Below are 20,332 nucleotides of genomic sequence, written 5' to 3'. Positions count from 1 at the left end.
AAACCCACAACACAACCAAACCCCAAACAAAAAAACCCAACCCACCTACAGTTTTCTTTTAAAATGTTTCTGTGAGATTGTTCCAGCAGCTTCAAAGAAGCTTGAGTTGGAAAATGGCCAAGTGATGGCTGGGGCATCTGGCGGGGTTTGTGGCTGGAGTCCCATGTACTGTCCCAGCCCTGTGTCTTGTGCCAGCACAGCCGGTGACTGGAAGATGCTCACTGCTTTCTCATCACTGTCCCACTGACCTTCTCCGAGTCCCTCTGAAGCCTTTTCAGGAGGAAATGTTTTCATAAGTGCAGGGATCACCGTGGATGTGGTATGCCAAAATGTTTTTTCTCCCTTTGCCTAGGAGGAAATCACTCACCACATCAGCTGCGGCAGCATGTGCCTAGGTCAAACTTTGGGTAAAGCCTCACTTACAAAAATGCAGAATATCCTGCTGAGTCCTGTGGGTGATCTGCAGGTCACCTGTGATGCTCTTGGAGACTGCAGTGGGGTTGTAGGCAACAGCCAGGAAATCTTTCTGTTACACTGTACCGGCCAATGACTCTTCAAACTGATATTCCCCAGAGCTTCACCTTTTTCTTATGTTGGTTTTGATTGCAAAGCTGAACCAGCAAGGGAGAAGGCGACTTTGGAGGCAGCACGAGGGCAGCAGCCAAGCTGCTGCTGATCCATTGCTGCAGGCTCCTTCCGTGGCTTTTGTCTCCTTAGACCATTTGCGCGCTGCAGTTTTCTCAAAGATTGAAATTAAATGATTCATTAAGAATGAAAAGAGGGGATGCACGCAGACGAGCAAACAACTTGCATGGAGTCGGTACGAAGGTCCCTCCACCAGTTATTGCCCTTTCTGAAGAATGGCTCAAAATTGATTTATAAAAACGTCCTTTCTTCTGTGTCCCAACGCAGATGTAATACATCCTCGTTCGGTAGTTGCGTGATTGTAATTCTCCCCGTAATGGACCTGTTTGGCTCCTGCCGCACACTTCTGTTATATGGTAACGCTCCTACGCTTGTAATCTATGAGGCTCTAAGGCATCTAGTCGGGAAAACATAAATGAAATGTCTTAGAAAAAAAAAAAAATGTGAAAAGACAGTGTGCAACCTCAACAGTTTCCAGCAGGGAGGTTTATGCTGATTTAGATGTGATGCAGGAATGCCGCTAAGCCTGCTGCTGGGGCTGCCTCTTCAATCAAGTAAAGTAGCCATGAGTCAAACATGCATTACACTTCACCCAGAAGTGAAAAACGCCCAAGTACAAAACACCTGCACTAATACAAACCCCATTACAACTAAATAGCTTTAATACTTTTTTTTCCCCCCCTTTTCTCTCCATTTATTTCCAGCAAATGGCAACTTTTACAGAAAAACATCAGTGCTCGGAAATAGACTCACAAAATGAAGCCAGTCCCTAATTTTCACACAGCTCTCTGCCTTCGTTTATGTGTAGTAGTAAATGACAGAAGTGTTGCAAGTTGTACGTATGTGCAACTATTGATAGACTCCCTGTGGAAACTTTTATCCTTGAAAATTAATCTAGTTGGGAGAAGGGGGCAGGAGAAGGGACAGTAAAAGACCCCGTAGATTTATTGTCTTATCAGACCAAGCAGAATTGTCCCTGGAGGTGGATTTGCAGATTCATGCTTGCTTCCTTTTGAGGGTAGGAGCTTTCCTTCGGTAAAGAAAGGTGCCTGGTTGGAGAATTTTATTTCTGGGTGTAGGGGCTCAGAGAGGCGGCTCTGCCATGGATTCACCTTTTGAGTATTTGTCCCTTACTGTTTGCACAGTTAAACACTTCTGATGGTGGAGCAGAACGAAGTCCATTCCTCCAAGTCAGAAAGTGTTGCCAAGTAATGCTAATAACCAGGTGGAATGTGGAAGTTACTGGAAGACCTGGTATTTAATTACTGTGTATTTAGGTTGTACGCGGTGCCAACCTCCATCCTTTTCTAGCAGCGAGGGAGACGGGTGAAAGTCTGGTGTTTCTACCTCTTTTACATTTTCTGGACTGTGCTTTAACATAGCTTGAAAAATGTTTTTCAAGAATGTGACTTCATTTGTAAGGTTCGAATGTGTGATGTGCACCTCTCAAAGACAAGGAAATGCTAATGGAAGTGCTGACACGGGCATCGTGGTGATGACGCTGATGGAGGCCTCTGTAATCAATCACGGTGAAACCTCGTGCAGTGGCACTTGTACAATTTGGTGCAAGACAGATGATTTTTTTTTCCAGAGAGCAGAATTCAATAATAATGTAATAAGGAAGCTGAATGGATATTAATTATAAAAGCTCATTGTTTATTCCTCTTCCAACCAACAATAAATAATCAGAATAACGTTCTTTTTTTTTGAGACAAAGACCATGATGAGCTGGCTTTCAGTTTCTGTTCTTTTTCCTCAATGAGCCTTATAAACTGGTGCACTGAATGAGAAAATAAATAGGAAACTGAAAACGTCTTTCCATCCAATCTGAAATAACATTTGGTTTGTGCATATGTAAGGGGAAAACAGGCATACAATAAACAAATGCAATCATTTTCTGATAAATGGTCTTACTGCAAAGTAATGAGTCAAAAGGTCTTTTCCAACCTAAACGATTCTATGATTCTATGAAAAAAAATAGAAAAAGGAGAGATTCCTGTGAGGCTGTAGGACACTCCTCAGATGGAAGCTTGGCATTTTTGGTTTTTGAACCATTTTTAATATTGCAAGGTATCTTGTGCTTTTACATAGGCGTGATAAGCGATGGCCATGCGTGTCCCCCTGCCACTGCAGCGGCCCAATACACTTGGTTTATGGATTTCACCCTCCTCCAAGTAGAAATGGTCAAAGCGAGGGTAAAATTGTTAAAAGTTTTGGAATCGGATGTTGAAAAATGGGTGGAAGTGAGAGACTGCTGCCTTGTGCCAAGGAGGTTTGGGGGCAGCGCTGCGTGGAGGACTCTGGGTTCACGGCAAGCTGTGGCTCCGGAGGGTGTGAAGGAGCCGGGGAGGTGAGATGCAGGGCAGGCAACCCCCGGGGGAAGCCTCGGATGGTGTGTCCAGGGGGAAAGGGGAGCAAGCAAAAGGCAAAATGCATGGACAGATTTAAAGGTTAATGATGCAGATAACTGGGAAGATCTAGACTGTTCAGCTTGCCTCCGGCAACTCCACTGGTAATGTAATTGGAGAATTTGCCAGCAAAACAGGCAAGTCATCTATAGTTAGTTTATTACTGGATTCTAACCTCCTCGTAGTCTCTGCCGCAAGAACTTCATTGAAGGAGCAGCAGAAAGATTCATGACACCATGCTATTGATTTCTCATGTCTTTTATAGTAGCCCATAGAGTGCCAGGGCTTGCTGTGCTGGTCAAAGGATAAAAGACCACTGAAAACAAGGAGAGGAGTAAGGCTGGTCCTGAGAGTAAGAGTGAAGGAATGGGGCAGGCAGAAGATTGATGAGCAAGATTAAAGGCAACAAGACTGATTTTGAGCGGTGACCTACGGGAATTTCATTGCCTTCCTTCAGAAGAGCATACTCCTCTGATATGGAGTTTTACCAAAGAAACCAAAGTATTAACACGGCCTGTTCCCTCCAGATCTGATACTGGAAAGTTTCTCCATTCTTTGGACTGCAGTACTGAGAGAATTAAATTACATGATCAAGTAAAATACACAGGCGTGTGTGCGCACGTGCGCGTGCTACCCAGGCTTCACTGCGTTGCTCACAACACTGCAAATACGAGTGCCCAAGGAAACATGAAATTAAATCCTTCTGATCAATGCGGGCGACATACTGGTCGTATACTAATGTTGTGATGTCTCTTGGCTGGCTGGTTGTGGGGACCTGCTAGACAGCTTGCGAGCCCAGGGCGAGGTGTGGTGCCAGCCCGAGGTGCGCAGCACGGGAGTCCAGCAGATCGAAGTCTCTCTCTAGACTTGCTGCACGGTGGTAATGTAATAAAATTGCCTTCAATGCAGCACCTGTCACAGATAACTTTATCTAAACATGTAATAAAGAGCAATTTTATGAATTGCCTCTTTAGTAGCTCTTCCAAAACGAGAACAATCGAGCAAATTGTGCATGGTAGAGTTTCATGGCAAGGATCTAAATATATATGGTCTTGTAGATTGGCTGGTAATTCCTTCTCAGTAATCTGCATATATGCTTTACATAGTTGGGATCTTCTGATTTGTACATGTGTGTTGCCTCTTTTTTCATGTTAGTACCCTCATAAGCCGTGACACCATCCAAAAATAATAATTAATGAAGCTTTTGATCTCATAATGGTTAAATGGATTTGAAATGGGACAAAATTTAGGCTAATTACACTCGGAATAGCATAGTTACTTGAAATTTTCAAATGCCTTTTCATGGTATCACCTCTAATGGGTTTCATAGTCCTGACAGATACGGAAAGTAACGTTAATCCCCACTTTCAGATATAAAAATTGATGGAGAAAATTTTCCAATGATTTTTGAGTGCTTCCTTGGTGTTATTTGCAGAATACCTGCATGTTGTTACTGAATTTTGGTTCAGCAATTCCAATTTGTTTGTATTTGATGTTAAACTGTGGGCACAGATTAAGCAGCTCCCTTGGCGTTGGTGTCATTGGTGTAACTATTTGTCGCAGTATTCCTTTCCAGAGCAGATTTTTCCTTTCCTTTTGGTGTTTCTGTTTTGTTTGTCAAACTCTGCAAGAGTCCTCCTGAAATAATGTGACCATCTGGGAAGGTTTGCTAGCTTTTGTTCTGAGGAGGCTTTCCACATCATCCTGTCTTTTGTTTCGTGTAGAGCATCTAAATTAGTAAAAGTGATTTTTTTTTTTCTTTTTTTGTCCTTCCCTTCTGAGGCTGATGTGTCCCTGTCTGTTCTTCTCAAAGATGCACACACACATAGACACACGCACACACAGAGTTATCTTCTGCACCTTGAAAGAAAATAGTTTGCATCCGTAGCAAAACGTATGCTTGAAGCACATCTCATTTTCTGTATTATTCTCCAGGATAAGTCACTGGTTTTGCTTTATAAAAATAAATAAATTATAGCACCAAAGGCTAGTAATGGAGATAATGAATGCACTGTTGTCATGCCCCTATTCCAGGTGATTTACCATGGCTTTTCTGCCTCTCCACTTTCATAACAGGCATGCAATGAAAAACCGAGAAACTCATATAGCAGATTATTATGAAATCCCTGCTTTATGTTTCCTTTCTTATTTTATTGCGGTAGTAACAATGTATGTAGCACACGCATTTGCTAACTGAACAGAAGCCAGGTGCGCTAGTCATGCACCTGAACTTTTGTTATTTCCAGCCACGAGTTATTCAAGATGGATATTGAGTATGTGCTGAGGAAGGAAGGTTTAAGGCACCCTGCTGCCGCATCTGACTTCGTATCAGCAGCAAAAGCGAAGTTGCGGCAAGTCGAGTGTATGGGGAGTGTCGAGGTGGTCTTATACGTGCATATATTGGTGTATGTGAATAGAGGCATGTAAATGCATACTTGAACACATACATGTGTGTATGCATTGTGTGTGTATATATATCTGTGTGTACTGGCAATGTATATTTTTCAGCAGAAAATGGTGCTTACAGGTGTGACATTTTAGACCATAGAAGATTATTTAATGTGGGAAAGGAAAAATGCTGGAAAACTGATCTCAAGATGCTGGAGGAATAGCTCGTGACCTGTTACCTCATTGGGTTTCCTAATGGAAGTAAAAAACTAAGTTGAGAGACTGAATATTTTTATCATGTTATAGAAGGTTGGATTTTATTTTTATTTTACTACAACGATTACAAGGTGCAGCATTGCCTTTGAAGGACTTGGGGTAGGAGCTTCCAGTTTGAGTTACACCAGTCTCCAGTGCCCCGTAATTACAGTTTCCAGTTTTGGCTCTGGTCCTGATGTAATGCCTAAACTTCTTCCTTCAGCAATAAAGCTGGATGTCCACCTGCCTGCAGGAGCTCACTGTTACTTGAAGGCAAACTGGCTTTTTACATGTAAATGTAGTAATTTACATTTCTGCAGTGTATAAGCAACTTTTTATGAGTAGCAGTATGATAGGGCTGTTTGGGTTTTGGTTTTGCTGTTTATGTGATGGGTTTGTCTGGCTGGTCTTAATTGAAGTCAGTGCTTGTCATGAACCTCAACCTTCCCTTGAACTCTTTTTGCTGAAGTAAGGAATAGGGTTGTATCTGGGAGTAAAAAAATTGTCCGTGAGCCTTAGTCTGGTCTGTAACATATTTACTGGCGTGTAAAAGGTAGACGAGGTCTCTGTCTTTATGAATTAATGAGCAGCCAGAGGACGCATATTCTCCAATGTGGCAATAACATCTTCATTTTCTTATTAAAGTCTTGCTTTGAGATGAAGGCAGCATGCTAAACAGCCTTACGAAATTCCTGAACTCAGTTGTTTTACTGCCTGCACCAAGCTTTTGTCGGTTTTCCGCTGGAATTCTAAATTCTGCAGGGGCAGCCAGAAACCAATTTGAGAAGTCAAGTGTTTTCATGGGTGTATGTGAATGGGCTTCCTCTCTCCATCCTGCTGGCTTTAATACAATATAACAACTCAGACTCTAGCCACGTTGCGTAAACTTAATTAGTGTTGAAAAGTGGCTTGTTTTGCAAGATGATCAATTTTTAACCTAAGTAAATGACTTTCTTGGTGACTAATAAATTAAATAAATTATGCTTTTTTCCGTGCAGTACAGTGGGGCTCGTAAATACCATGAGCAGTTAGTTGGTAGTTTCACTTGATTACCTTTCCCATTTCTGTTTTTAACAATCCTTGTAAGAGTGGGGAATTCAGTCACTTTTAATAATGTGACAAAAAAATAGCGATGGCGGGCACATTGCGTGCCGTTGAGCTACGTGCTGGTGTCCTTCCCGGCTCGGGTGCTGCCCATGGGATCAACTGGAGCAGGCGCCTCGATGCAGTTGAGGAAAGTCCCTTTCCGTGGTGCTGCTCTGGATTAATTAATTACCTGGATAAAACAACAGTGCTTTTACAGTCAAATACCTTCTTTCCTCTCGATTTCCACTGGCTCCCTTCTGTTTCGCATCCTATCGCTGTCCTTCCTGGGCGGAGGGTCCGTCTGTACGGCTGAGTGTGCTTGTGGGGAGCTTTAGTTCTTCAAGGATTACGCAAATAGTAATTGAATTAAAGAGCTGCTGTCAACATTATCAGATTCTGGCAAAGACGTCCCATGTTAATACTCTGCTTGCAGACACACAGATTTCAGAGGACTTGGACGAATAGAAGCCCATCAGGGTTCCTGAATACACAAATCTTGCCTTTCTGGCTGTTTGCAGGGTATCTTGCCTACCCCCTTACCCAACTTAGGTGTGCTTAAACAGGAGTTCTCCATCTGGGAACACAGAATAAACCAAACTGTGAACAAAACAAATGAGGCATGAACACAGACAGGCTTTCTGTGGTTTCTCCATAGTAACCAGGGTGGACGTAGAAAAGCCAAAGTATTTTGTCTTTTTTTTTTTTTTTTTTTTAATAAGGTGGTGCTTAACCAAGTCTTTTTATCATGAAAAAACTTAAAACTTGAATTGCAATAGGGATAGTGTTTGTCTTCAGTAATGCTAAGTTTATATTAAAAATCAAAATACCAAAAATAAGTGAGGCTCCAAGAGGATTTTTGCTGCTGCTGGGGCCTGCGGTAGCTGTCGGGGCAGGGTGCAGCTGTGGCCTGCCCAGGTGTGACCCGATGCATTAAATCAGAGCAGCCCACTGTGAACGAGGAGGCAGGAATAACCTTCAGCGAGATGCATGGTGCAGTCCTTGGCTGGTGCTAGCTCCGAGAGATCAATTTTTAGCGATCAAGACAGCACAGGAAGGGCTTTGCTGTAGTTTGTGTCTGAATTATGTTTATATAGACAATAATAGCTTCTGAATCTTGATTTTTTTTTTTTTTTCTTTTAATATGTTTATCATCAACAGCAGTCTCTGGAATATGTCTTTTGAGGGATGTTGTGATGGGTGAGCCAAGTGCCAGTACAACTGCAGGTCCTGCCACCGAGAGGAGGAGGAGGATGCTTGACAAAGGGCTTCCTCAAGCCCTGGTCCTTCCTGCTGCTCTGATCTACAGCAGACACCGTAAATGCAGATGGCCTTGGCAGTGACGTCTCCCGGAGGTCACAGAATTTGCATTCCTGAGGATATTTTGCAGAAACTCTGGAACAATTAGTAAAGTAAATAAAGAATATTCAGATGCTCCTTCCAGGGACTGTACTTTTTGCACTGCTCGGAGATGCTTTGACCTTCTAGTTTATTACAAGTCAGGAAAAGTCAATATTTCTTAGCTTGCCAAGTTGGAGGAATTTTAATGAGTTATTGAGTCAAATAGTTAATCCTCCAATAACAGATTTTTTTCCTTTTCTGATTTACAGTGATAAAAACAAAAGCTTAACAGGGACCAAGAAAAATGGGGTTTTGTAGAAACTTCTGCTTCTCTTTGTGCACACGCTTTAACCCCTTGATCACTACTAGTAGATGAAATGTAGCTTCAATACTGGAGTATTTCATATTGGCATGAAATGCTGGGCAGGCAGGGGCTGCATCGATGTTAGCAAGGAATTTAGCATGATAAAAAGGGATCAGTAGGTTGAGGTAGCTAGTGCTGATGCTCCTCGTGTCTCCATTACATGTGATGAGGGGGGTCTTTGGGTGAGATCCGCTCTGCTCTCCTAGGCTGAACATTTCTGCTACTTGAAAAATCTTTGAAGGGCAAAGCCTTGGGTGTATTTTGGAGGATGTTGTGGTGTTGCAATCGCTGCAGGATTTGTCTTGTTGGATGCTAGAGCACATCTGGAGCAGTGCTTCCACTTCAGCTTCCTCTGAAAGCTAGCACACACCGAAACCCTGCCGAGAGCCCAACCTACATGTGGTAAATGTAGACAACGGGGATTTGCTTCAAAACTGCCTTGCTGGTCCAGACGGAGTCACTGGCGTGGGTGCTGCTGTTGGAAGGCTACGCAAGGCTGGCAGCGGGCTGGGCGCTATGAAATGTTTTATTCCTGCTTTAATTACGCCTTTTGCAGCATCCCTTTGTAATTCTCAACTTTGTGTACTCCAATTAGCGTAGAATAATCTACTTTCCTGAAACTCTCTTCATTGAGTATAATGCTAATTATTGCTCTGAGTAGCGGCTTGTTTGGAAGTACTCTGTCCTGTATGAATTTATTATAATGTTCTGTTGTAAGCCTTTAAGCAAGGAGACTAAAAAATGTTATAGCACAAGGGCAACTTCCTTAGCATTTTAATAGTATCAAACAGCAGATAGTACATTAATGTTCAGAACGTTCTATCCAATGAATTCTTAAAAGGAGTAGAAAGTTATTTTTCATTATATGTCATGGAAGAGGCTGCCCAGAGAGGTGGTGGAGTCACCATCCCTGGAAGAGTTCAAAAAACGGGTAGAAGTGGCACTTTGGGGCATGGTTTAGTGGGCATGGGGGTGTTGGGTTGATGGTTGGACTGATGATCTTGGAGGTCCTTTCCAATCTTAATGATTCCTAGTTTTACTTTCATTATAAATGATCCAGCCACCAAGCCAGGAGGCGTGGAGTTGCTACTCTCCCCTTAATTGGTTTAGTGGTGGACTTGGTAGTGTTAGGTTAATGGTTGGACTGGATGATCTTAAAGGTCTTTTCCAACCTAAACGATTCCATGATTCTATGACTATTCAGAGTGTAGGGATAGATACTGATAGTCACTTTTACAGTAAGCAGCATCTTCCCTTAATATTCCCTTGACTTCAGTGATACGTCTTTCTTGGGGGTTACTTTTTCCAAATCTCTCAGCAATTGTCAGTCTGAGCTTTCATTGAAACCCATGTGAATTTTAGCCTTGGGGATGTTCTGCTCTGGCGCAGAGGGTGCAAGTTAGACTCTGGATGTGGGCAGCAGCACAGAACTGAAGTGCCATCGCTTAAGGCACTTTGCTGCCTGAAATGAAGCTTCTTGTGGGTTTTGTGGCTGGAGGAGTGTAGGTTTTCAGAATTGCTTTCTGAGTGTAACTCATGGCCAAACTTTGGGTACTGGGATACTCTCTCAGGATTTTATTCTGGGGTATAGTTTCACAAAGGGCTGAAAGAACAAATGGCTCCGTGTCTATGGCTTTTCGGTAGAGGCCTTTCGGCGCATGCTTGATGTTGTGACGAGAGAGAGCTGGAGGTCTGAGAGCACAGAGGTGAAGATGCTCTCCAAACTGCAGTTGTGCCGCTATTCAAAGGGGGGGTGCTTTTTCCCTCGGAAACCTTGTCGCTCCTGCTCCTGTAGTTGTGCTGCTGCGTCAGCCGAGTATGGTCTGCTAGGCAAACGTTGCTCACACTGACGTTTTCTGCTCTTCCCAGTGCTTTATGGGCAGGATGGCCTGCGTGCATCGTGTGAGAAGAAGTATTGCGGCCGGGGGAGTAAGTGTGTCGTGAACAAGGACACCAACCAGCCCGAGTGCAGATGCGTAGAGGAGTGCAAGTCCAGCTACATGCCTGTGTGTGGATCTGATGGCAAATTTTATGAAAATCACTGTCAACTGCATCGAGCCTCCTGTCTGCAGAGGAAGAAAATCTACATTATCCACAGCAAGGACTGTTTCTTCAAAGGTAGGGCTTCGTTAAAAATAAATACTTTTGTAGACCTTTCATCACTCATCTTACTATAATCTCGATAAATAGCCAATTGGTGTCTTTTATTTCTGAGCAATAAATTTTTCAAGGATGATTTATTCTAGGACACTGTGGAACACAACACAATGTTTTATGCAGCTATTAAGCCCCTGAGTGTCATCACCACCCAAAATGTAATCAAACAGGGAACTGGTAAATAATTAACGTCACTGTATGCATTGTGTGCGCTGTAGTTGTGCCGCTCAGTACTTACGACTTCCAGTGTAATAATTTTTTACAATCTAATTCATTTGGTAAGGCTTTGAACAAGACAAAGACGTTAAGAAAAAGTATATGGTATTACAAAAAGTTTGTCGCAAAAATGAGAAACAAAAACCTACTTAAGGAAATGACACGGCCAAAGGAAAGGAGCTGTTTAGGTGAAATAAGAGGAGTGGGGAGTGTATTTCCAGAACAGACATTTAAATAATTTTAAAGACAGTTCCGGTTACTGTAGGATGCATACATCTTCAGCTGTTTTACTGGTTTAATAGCAAATTTCATTATCATCGTTGCACCAGATCACCAAAGGGATGGAGTCCTGTGTCTTTTCCATTAATATTTCGTATGCCATGTACCATCCTGTCACAAATCAAGTGAGGCTGCAGTAGCAGGAGTGTGTGATAAAATGCCAGGGAGCGGAAGAAATTGTAAATTATGTTACTGCTAATGAGAGGTCTTATAAAGGCCTCGCTGGAGTATATCTTGAAAACTCATTGTCACATGTGACTCCGTATACCTACAGAAAGATTTGAGTGGGTTCTTGCAAATATATCCAGTGACATTTATGTGATCAAATATGAAAATAATTCCTTTATCTTCAGCTCACTGGGCTCTTGAGCCCCTGAGGAACTTGGCTCTATACAGAGCTATCCATGACAGGTTCTCGTTTACTAACACATGCAAATGCCCGATGCTGGAAGAGCCTATTTAAGAAACAGGAACCCATTTGAAGAGTCTTATGAATATATCCTCGTGATAGTCTTCAGAGGTAGAAAAGCATGACCGTTCTTGCGCCTCGGAGGAGGCCCAGAGACTGAGACCAGCCCAAAATTTCCAGAGCTATCTATTTCGCTCAGCATTGCAAAGTCTCATTTATTTTGGGGGTCTGGCTGTGGATGGGACAGAGGAGCTGGTCAGAGGATTGACTTGGTGAACACCAGCTGAGCTGGGGTAGTTTGTGACAGGCACGCTCTAAATTTACCAAAGCAGGTAATTAGGTCTAGAATCAATAGACCTTGTATGAAGTTAATCATGGAAAGGAGTCACCTAAAGGCATATTTGGAGGAACAGCACATGAGCAGGTCAAGGTGAAGAGGGATTTTTGCTTGTCGCTTTAAAAAGGAGCATCTGTAAAAGATGCTTGTGCCTTGCTCCTAGTGCTAGTGTTTCCACCTCAGGGCACTGAGTCAGATCAGGGCATGGATCTGGCTGGAAACTGCCTCCATCCCTGAACAGGATGCAGATGGGACTGCAGCATGAGAAACCTCCCAAAGACCGGGGAAATACAGATCTGAATTTCAGAGGTGCTCAGCAGCCCCCTGACCCCACTTGGTGCAGTGGGTTTTCTTCCCCAAAAGGTGTCTTCAGACAGTTTTTTTTCATTCTTGTACATAGCCTACCTTTTTACAACGATGCTTCTGGCCTGGGTTTTTATTCATTCCTTATCGCATATAGTGTTAAAGAAAATGAGTTCTCATTGCAGTAATCAGTGCCTCTGCAATGGCTGTATTATACCTAATGATACAATGTCACGCTTGAATACTTTCCTGAACACACCATGAAATGATGTCAGAAAGTAGTAGTTTTGTGTCCCAGTTTAAAGTAACCCTTAAACTCTTGCCACGGAGCACTGCTTAAATCTGCTTTTCAGCAGAATAACAGCTTTGTGGAAGGGAAGAAAGAAACAAACTCGCTTCTCTTCCCGCATGAATAAATAAAAAAAGTATTTCACACCGCTGTCTGCAGAGATAAAACGTAGGAAAAAAGTTTACCTCCCACAGAGTGGGACTCCATCGGCGTATTTGGCTTCAGCCCTTGTTTCTGCCATGCAGTTCCTGAGTAACCTTCTGTGTATCTTTTCATTTCTTCTTACTTTAGTCTCCTATTTGTAAATCAAGAATGATAGTGTTTTCTTTTAAATAGACATTTGTAGTAAGCAGTTCAGCTACAGGTTTGTAAGCAGCATTATAAATGTAACATAAAATGTAAGACCTTGACCGGAGAAGAATCTTAAAAGGTGCAAAACATACTGTTTCAGCTGGATATTAGGTGCACATCTATCCATAGGCACATGCTTTCTATTTGTTTTCTATCAAGTAGATAGTTCAATTATTTGAGTACAATTAGGCTGATGAGTGGGCTGCTTCATGGTTTTTTTTGTCCCAGTTGACTTCTTCAATTAAGACTTAAGTCCCTGTGTGGAGCTGAGGGACGCTGCAGATTGCATCTGTGCGCTCTGCCAGTTTACCCAGTTATCAGTGACAAACTGGATGGCTTTAAAGTATGACAGAGATCAAATACTCCGATTCCACTTTGACTGAGCTAGGTCTGTCCCCAGTAAACTGATGACAAAGCAAACAGCAAAGATCTTGTTTTGTTTTCCATATTTTGGGAAAGGATTTTTTAGGTCTTTCAACATAGTCATCGCATGGGAAGTGCTTTATAAATGTCGGTGTATAGCAAATAATCCCATGCGACTAGAAGCATTGCTTGATTTGTGTTACCTCACTGGCATTTCATTCTGTCGTAGCATTAGCATTAGGAAGAGCAGAAGAGAATTTGGCTCTGGGCAAATGACCGATTTCTCCTTTGCCTAGCCTAGAATGAAATGACTCCTTGAAGCCTGCAGAGTCCAAGTTAAAAAAAAAAAAACAACTTGTGTGCCTTCAGACATCCAGATTTTCCCGTGGCATTGTTTGAAATTAATACATGTCTCTCGGAGCAATCTGGAAGATCACACAGACCTGTTGGGTGAGGGTGGGCCGCGTGGATACATCGGCTCTCTGGTGTTGGCAAATGTGGGGAGACTGCATCAGTGTTGTGTTTGTGAAAGATGTCAGAGCGAGTGTCAGTCCTTGGTGTGCAGACTTTGGGCTGAGCTGGCCAACGTGGCCAAGGTTTGGTCTGGCTGGGCTGGCGAATGGGCACGACGTCCAAGGTGGGAGCACATGGAAACGTGGGCGAAGCAATGAGAGGTCCCAGCAGGAGAGATCTCCCCAGGCTTCATCCTGCACCCTCTGGTGCAGCACAGTTCCCCAGTGCCGCCATGTGCAAAAGTACAAATGCCATCCCATTTTCTCAGTTGACAAAGCAAATGATAAATAGGTGGAAAACTTCACTTTGGAGTTTGGGGCCCAAAGGGAAATACCATAAAGCAGAAGTCTTACATCCAGAGGTCTTGGGAGAAATGTCACTCCTACTTATAGGTGTTCAAATTCGCTTTGATTGGTTGTCTTCTCTGATATGAAACATAGTTTGCTTTTCCCATAGGAGAATGTTCTATTTGACTTCTCTACTATGTGGCATGTTTTTTTGGTTTTGTATGTTTTTAGTGTTTTGTGAGTTTCCATAGTCATTTGATTTGAGCGTTGGTGATTTTGACTGGGTAACAAAATACACGAGGATAAAATGCTTTTGCTCTTTGCCAAAGAGGAGAAGAAAGAAGTTTGTCTTCCCCAAAAGCACTCCCAATACCCATGAAAACAGGAAAGATATCTGTGCTCATAATGACAATTGTCCTACAGATGTCCACAATGAGCAGTTGGCCTGGAAACGTTCCTATTTGAATAAATGCCTTGGGTAATGCAGCTATATCATTTTAGCGCAGTGATTTGGACTATGCTTTGCTTTCCTATAGCAGTAGTCTCCTTTTTTCCACTTCTATTCATTTTTCTTTCCTTTTGACTTTTTACACCCACTCAGTCTCTTCATTCTTTTTTTTCTCTCATTATTTTTGGCCAGCAAAAGCTGCACATACACCACTCAATACAGTTTTTCTTCCCTTATCTCCTTCCTTTCTCCAGAAACATCAGAGCAATGTACTTCTCTAGCAGAGTACATACTTTAGAGAAATTCTTTCTGTTCAGAGCTATGCTTTTCCATTTTCAGGATTTAGGACTAATTTTTTTTCCCCTTTCTTTCCCTCCCCACTCTTTTCTGTGAGATCAGCAATCCTGAAGCACCGCTGCACCAGCCAAGCCCCGGCTGGAGGAAGGCAGCCACGTTGCTTGCCCAAGCTCATTCCTTATTTTCTCTAGTTCTGACATCCTCCCTTTATCCAGGTATATTGGTTTTTTTTTTATAAAAAGCTCAGCTTTTCTTGCTGGGTTGTATAGCAGCTTTGTACTGCAGCCGGTCAGATTTAGTTTGTGCTCTGGCATGAATTCGGTCCCAACCCAGCTGACCAAATTCTTGAACTTCCCACTATGTAAATGCACTGTACCTGTGCCGATTACTTTATTAATTTTTTTTCATTCAGTCCAACTTCTACTAAAGCTCTGATTTTATGAGCTCTGACAGAATTTTATGTGGAGAGATGGGGCATTGTAAAAGCATGTTCATGTCTGGTATTCCAGTCCTGTTCCCTTTCTTCTTCAAGTCTCTCCTGAAATGTCAGTAGTAAGTTTTTCAATAATTTGGTCTCATTGCTTAAAATATTTTTTTTTTCTTTTAACCAAATACATGGCAATAATTTTCTTCCTCACACAAGGTCAACATTTGCCTGATAATAAATCATAATTTTGTGCAGAATTTGGAAAGAAATCCCAGTGGAAAAACCATTTTCCTTTCTCCTCTCCGTTACACACACGATCACGCTGCTGGGTTTGAGCCTTTCACTGTTGCTCAGGTCAACATTTCCTACCACAAACCTCTATATAGTTTTCCAAAACATACGTGCCGATGTGCTGGGGTGTACGTGCATGTACACACACGTGTGCGAGCGTGTACGCACATTGAAAGAGCGAGAATAACTTGTTGTCTCATGACATTTTTGCACATGTAGTAGAGAGGACGGAGCCTGGCTCTGCACGGGGGTGCCTGGTGGGAGAATGAGGAACAAGGGGAAAAGCTGAAACGAGAGGTTCGGCCTGGATGTGAGGAGATCGTTCCCCCACGAGGATGGCTGAGGTGGGGCGGGCTGCCCAGGTGCCACCTCCATCTCTGGGGGCTTTCAAGACCTCTGGCTGGGAGCAACCCTGAACAATCAACCCAGTCTGACCCTGCAGTAAATGTCTAAATGCCAAGGCCTCTTCCAACCCGTATCATCCGAAAATCTTCCAATTTCATGGCCTAAACGGCATCTTTCATTTTCAACCTCTCATATATCTTTCCTCCAGTTCTCAAAAAGTTTCTTTCTAATTATGGAAAATGATAATCTTCTGCATGTTGACAGAAAATTTTCTATGCTTGAATGTAAATAAATTACAAACTTGGAAAAAAACCCAAGCAGCCTAATAACTCGTGCAGTGTATCACTGCAGTAATCTCGAGTAGATATGAATTCAGCCTCAGGTGGTGGTGGTTTATTTCCTCTGTACTTTATTTGTCATCCATGTGTTAGTTCAGTGCTTTGTTACTTCCAGAAGTAATTTGTTCTAAAGAATAGCATTTCAAAACATCTCTGAGACGGTGTTGAATGTTTTGCTCATTTAATGCTTGCAAAACAGGCAAACCCTTTCCGTCGGCTGGTTTGCAGACTGCAAAGAAATCTGCTCCATTTAACACTCCCTGTCTTTCCAGCTGGAAAAAGTCTGAGTGTGAACTAATGGCAGATTTCCCAGCTGGCAATTAATATTTGCCGATTTAAATTTGCAGCACCGCTGACAGGCTGCTTCGGTGGCAGCGAGATGGATTCAGAGCTGTTGGGAGGCGTGCAATTAATCCCTCCGTGGAGGAGTCTGGGGTCTTAGACATGTGGGTCTGTCCTATAATGATCTTTTCAGTGTGCAATGTAAATATATTAGGAGTTTCAAATGTTATAAAGAGAGATAAGTGCTATATATAATGGAGGTATGTGTTTGCTCTCAGTAGAGCTGATACAGTTCTCGCTATACTGAATACTCCACGACTCTGAATACCAAAGCGATTCCTTACTATTCCCATGCTGCTTTTTCAGCTACCTCCACTGAGTCTTTTGGGGAGTGATCAATTTTACCTGGCTTTTCAGGCTGAATCCTCTTAAATGTGATTGACAGCTTAATTCCTTATAAACAGATTGCATCCATCTTTGAGGTAAATTATGGAAGCTCCATTGATTTATGTGAGGATGTGAACATGAGACGGTCTGCTTCTAGCTTTGGTAATAGGAAGTTTGTAGGAGTATGTCTAAAATCTTTAAAGAGTATTTTCCATCCATTTTTGTTTTAAAAGACCTTTGCTCACACTACTGAAATTCATGGAAGGCAAATCTTGGCCCTCTAAGAGTCAGTTGTGAAACTCTCCCTAATATAGTTGAGCTTTCATTGGAAATTAAATGCTGATAACAAGAGAGCGTGGAAAGTTTGAGCATGAGAAAAAGAATCAAAATTAGCAAAGGTCCCAAAATTAGTCCCACAAAAAGTCCCCAAAGAAGAAATGTATGTAAGAATTGGGAAAAAAAAAAAAAAAAGTCTTTGAGACCTAATACGTATTAGAAATAGGAAGTCTTTGCTGAGGACCTCATGGCCATAGAGCTAACCCTGCAGGTTCCAAGGAAAGTGGGACTGGAGGACTGCGGTGGACACTCAATTTGAAATAGTCAATCAAAAGGTGAATTATGTCCACTGTAAATCCTCACAGCGATGCCGTTACCTGCATCTGCTTCACCAAATAAATCTCTATTTCCCTGATGCTGGGACTCTGCATAGGCTGGTGACAGATTTCAGATACAGTAGGTAAAGCTGAAATGAGGGAAAGCATGCTATGGATGAAACCAGTGGAAAAAGTGGTGTTATCTAAAGTGATCCCTATCCAGCATTCCCAGTGTTTTTATAGCTCCAATTTGAGGCAATGGCCATTTGGGGAGAGCAGGAGTAACCATAATGTGGCCTTTTGTTTTTAATATGAAATTGTGTAAAGTTTGTTTTTTACAGCGGTCATGACTGGGGCCCCCGTGAGCAGTTTTATTCAGTGACTGTTATCTGTTTCATCTTATTTAAGGACCAGTGTATTAATCTTCCCCAGTTGCCAGTCTTGATGTTTATGGCCATAACATCTCCCATAAAACCAAACAGCTTCATATTATGTATCAACCAGTGAACAAAGGAATTAAAGGATATTTCGGCAGCAGTATTAACCTCTTTTTAAAAGAAGTCAGTATTCTTCTTTCAAATTTCTTTTCCCCTTATAATTTAGGGTGTACTGGTTGAACTGGAGTCACCGAAGCCCACAGTTAATGAAATACGCAGCCTGTCCGCCTTGCTGGAGGACCACACCAGCATCAAGCACCGCTTGGGAATCCCTGCTCTGCCCGAACGGACGGGAGGGTACGATAGGCGATTAAGAAAGTGGCTTAAGGAACTGTTTACACATTGAAAATAGAAAAGCTCAGCCTAAAACTCCGTGGCATGGAGGAAGACAATGGTACGGTGAGACAGTCTCGGTTTAAAGCATCCAGAGTTGCAGCTTAACGTTGTTGAGGGCAGAGAAACGAGATGCAGCTCGTTATTCTTTAGGGTGGCATCTGCTCAGCCGGCTCAAAGCCTGGCACTGGCAAACCTTCACGGCACTGATTTCGGGAAAGCTGAGAGGTGATAATGAAGCTTCTTTTGATGCGTAGCCTGAGCAGTTGTGATGGGGAATGAAAGCAGAGGAAGAGGACAGAGGAGGATGGCGAATCAAAGAGTGTGGGAAGAGGCACAGGGATGTGGCTTGCATTTGCCGGTTGGAGTTCCTATGAAACGTTGGTGTGTCAGGGGATGTTGTTTGTCTTTCATTTTTACCTGTTTTTGTGTACTGTTTGCATCTGACACATGCCCGTTGTGATTCGATGGCAGTCTGGACTCGCTGTGTCCACCTCAGTTTTCTTCTTTGCAAATCAGTTTAATAATATTTACATTAATTTGGAAGCTTAAACCATAATTAAATACTGAAGGGCTCTATGTAGGAAACGTTAAAGAAAAATTTTGCTTTTTTATTCTGTTGAATTTAATGTTAGCTCTCACTATTCTATCACCGGTTTTTCAAAGCGCTCGTTTCTGGGTGTTGAATACACAGGAGAAATGCCAGCAAAGTGGGGCATGATATTCTGAAGTCATGATTAAAAAGCAACACATTTACTGAGCCTCTGCATTCCTGAATCTCCCACAGTACTAAAAAGAGCTTGGATGCACAAAAGTACCTGCTTTTTTCCCCCAGGTGTTGTTAGCCTAACAAAAGGCATTGCCTTTCCCTGTAAACCCTGCGCACATTTTAGTTCTTAGACCATCGTGGTTGAACCAACACCACTACACCACCACCACTTCCCCCCCCGGCTTATGTCTTATTTCTTTTTCGACTCTTCTCTTGCTTCCGCAGTAATTTGGAGGATTTCTTACGTGTCAAATGTTACGAAAATACAGTTGTGCCAAGCTGTACATTTCAGAATGCGATTTCCCAAAGGGTGCTCGTGGGGAGGACTGTCCCTCACCAGGGCGTCACTCGGCACACACATGGACGGTGTTTGCACATTCAAATGCCCGGCTAACCAAGCTTCTGGCAAAGCCCTTGCTGCTACCTGCCATTTCGCGTTGACTGACTGGAGCTAATAGTAAAATTGGTGATCTGAGTATTGAGAAGGATCAAACCTGATCCTGGATGTTCTGCGGCCGCACTCAGCTTTGCATACAAACTCCTACTCAATCTCCTAATGAAGGGATATTTAGATTAAAGTTTGAATCAGTTGAGGTTCTAGGTCTTGTGTCAAAAATGAATGAAATCAAACAATCTTATGGTTGGACTTGATGATCTTAAATGTCTTTTCCAACCTAAATGATTCTATGAAGTGTCTACATCCATGGTGTTCCCAGTGGAAGGGAGGGATAGCACATGCCATGTGTTACCCAAGTAATTTCAGGTGAAGTAAAACAAATATTGCATAAAAATAGAGAACGAATAGTTTTTCTATAGTTCACCAGCAGAGAACAAGAATTCCTATTGCTGTTTCATTCAAGCATGTTCTGTGTTGGAAAACCTTCAAATTTCAGTGCTGAACTGCAGCAATTCAGCGTTTTTGGAACATTTTTTAAGTGCTTCTGCCTAGAAGAGCATCAGGTGGAAACTCAGGGTGCTGGTTCAAGAGAGGGGGAACTTACATATGTCCAGAGTGTCACCTATGGACAGTATATCTCACAGCTTCGTTTCCGTGTGACCACAAAGAACAAAATATTTCTCTGTGCCAGGAGGTTTATGTGAGAGCAGGAGGCGGTGAGGAGGAGGAAGCCTGGAGTTGGCTTGGTTGGGAGCAGGAGCCTGGACCTCAGAGTGTGGAGGCACATGTGGAAATTGCACACAGATCACTTCAGATGCACAGCATGGCTAACTCAGTTGCATGTAAAGAATATCCTATAGTGTGATTTTTCTCCTAGGTCGGGGTTTCTCCCCAGGGCTGGTTGCCTTTCCTGGCAGCCACTGCAATTCTGCGAGAAACCGAGTCCCAGTTTGGCGTGAAATTGCTGCTGCAAAAAAGGCCAAGTCATTTGAACAGATTT

The 20,332-nt window shown here is 42.7% G+C and overlaps 1 protein-coding gene across 2 annotated transcripts in view; it reads left to right on the top strand.

Moving 5' to 3' along the window:
• Positions 1-20,332, top strand: part of FSTL4 (follistatin like 4) — a 239,901-nt gene that overhangs the window by 62,555 nt on the left and 157,014 nt on the right. For both annotated transcript variants that reach the window (XM_075715510.1, XM_075715509.1), the window contains one exon: positions 10,354-10,602. In XM_075715510.1, coding sequence (XP_075571625.1) covers positions 10,354-10,602 — 249 coding nt within the window. The remainder of the gene's footprint in view (positions 1-10,353; positions 10,603-20,332) is intronic.

Source organism: Pelecanus crispus, chromosome 8 (genome assembly GCF_030463565.1).
Source record: "Pelecanus crispus isolate bPelCri1 chromosome 8, bPelCri1.pri, whole genome shotgun sequence".
Lineage (NCBI taxonomy): Eukaryota > Metazoa > Chordata > Aves > Pelecaniformes > Pelecanidae > Pelecanus > Pelecanus crispus.
The sequence above is the reverse complement of the archived record's forward strand: the minus strand, read 5'-3'. Positions and strand labels throughout refer to the sequence as shown.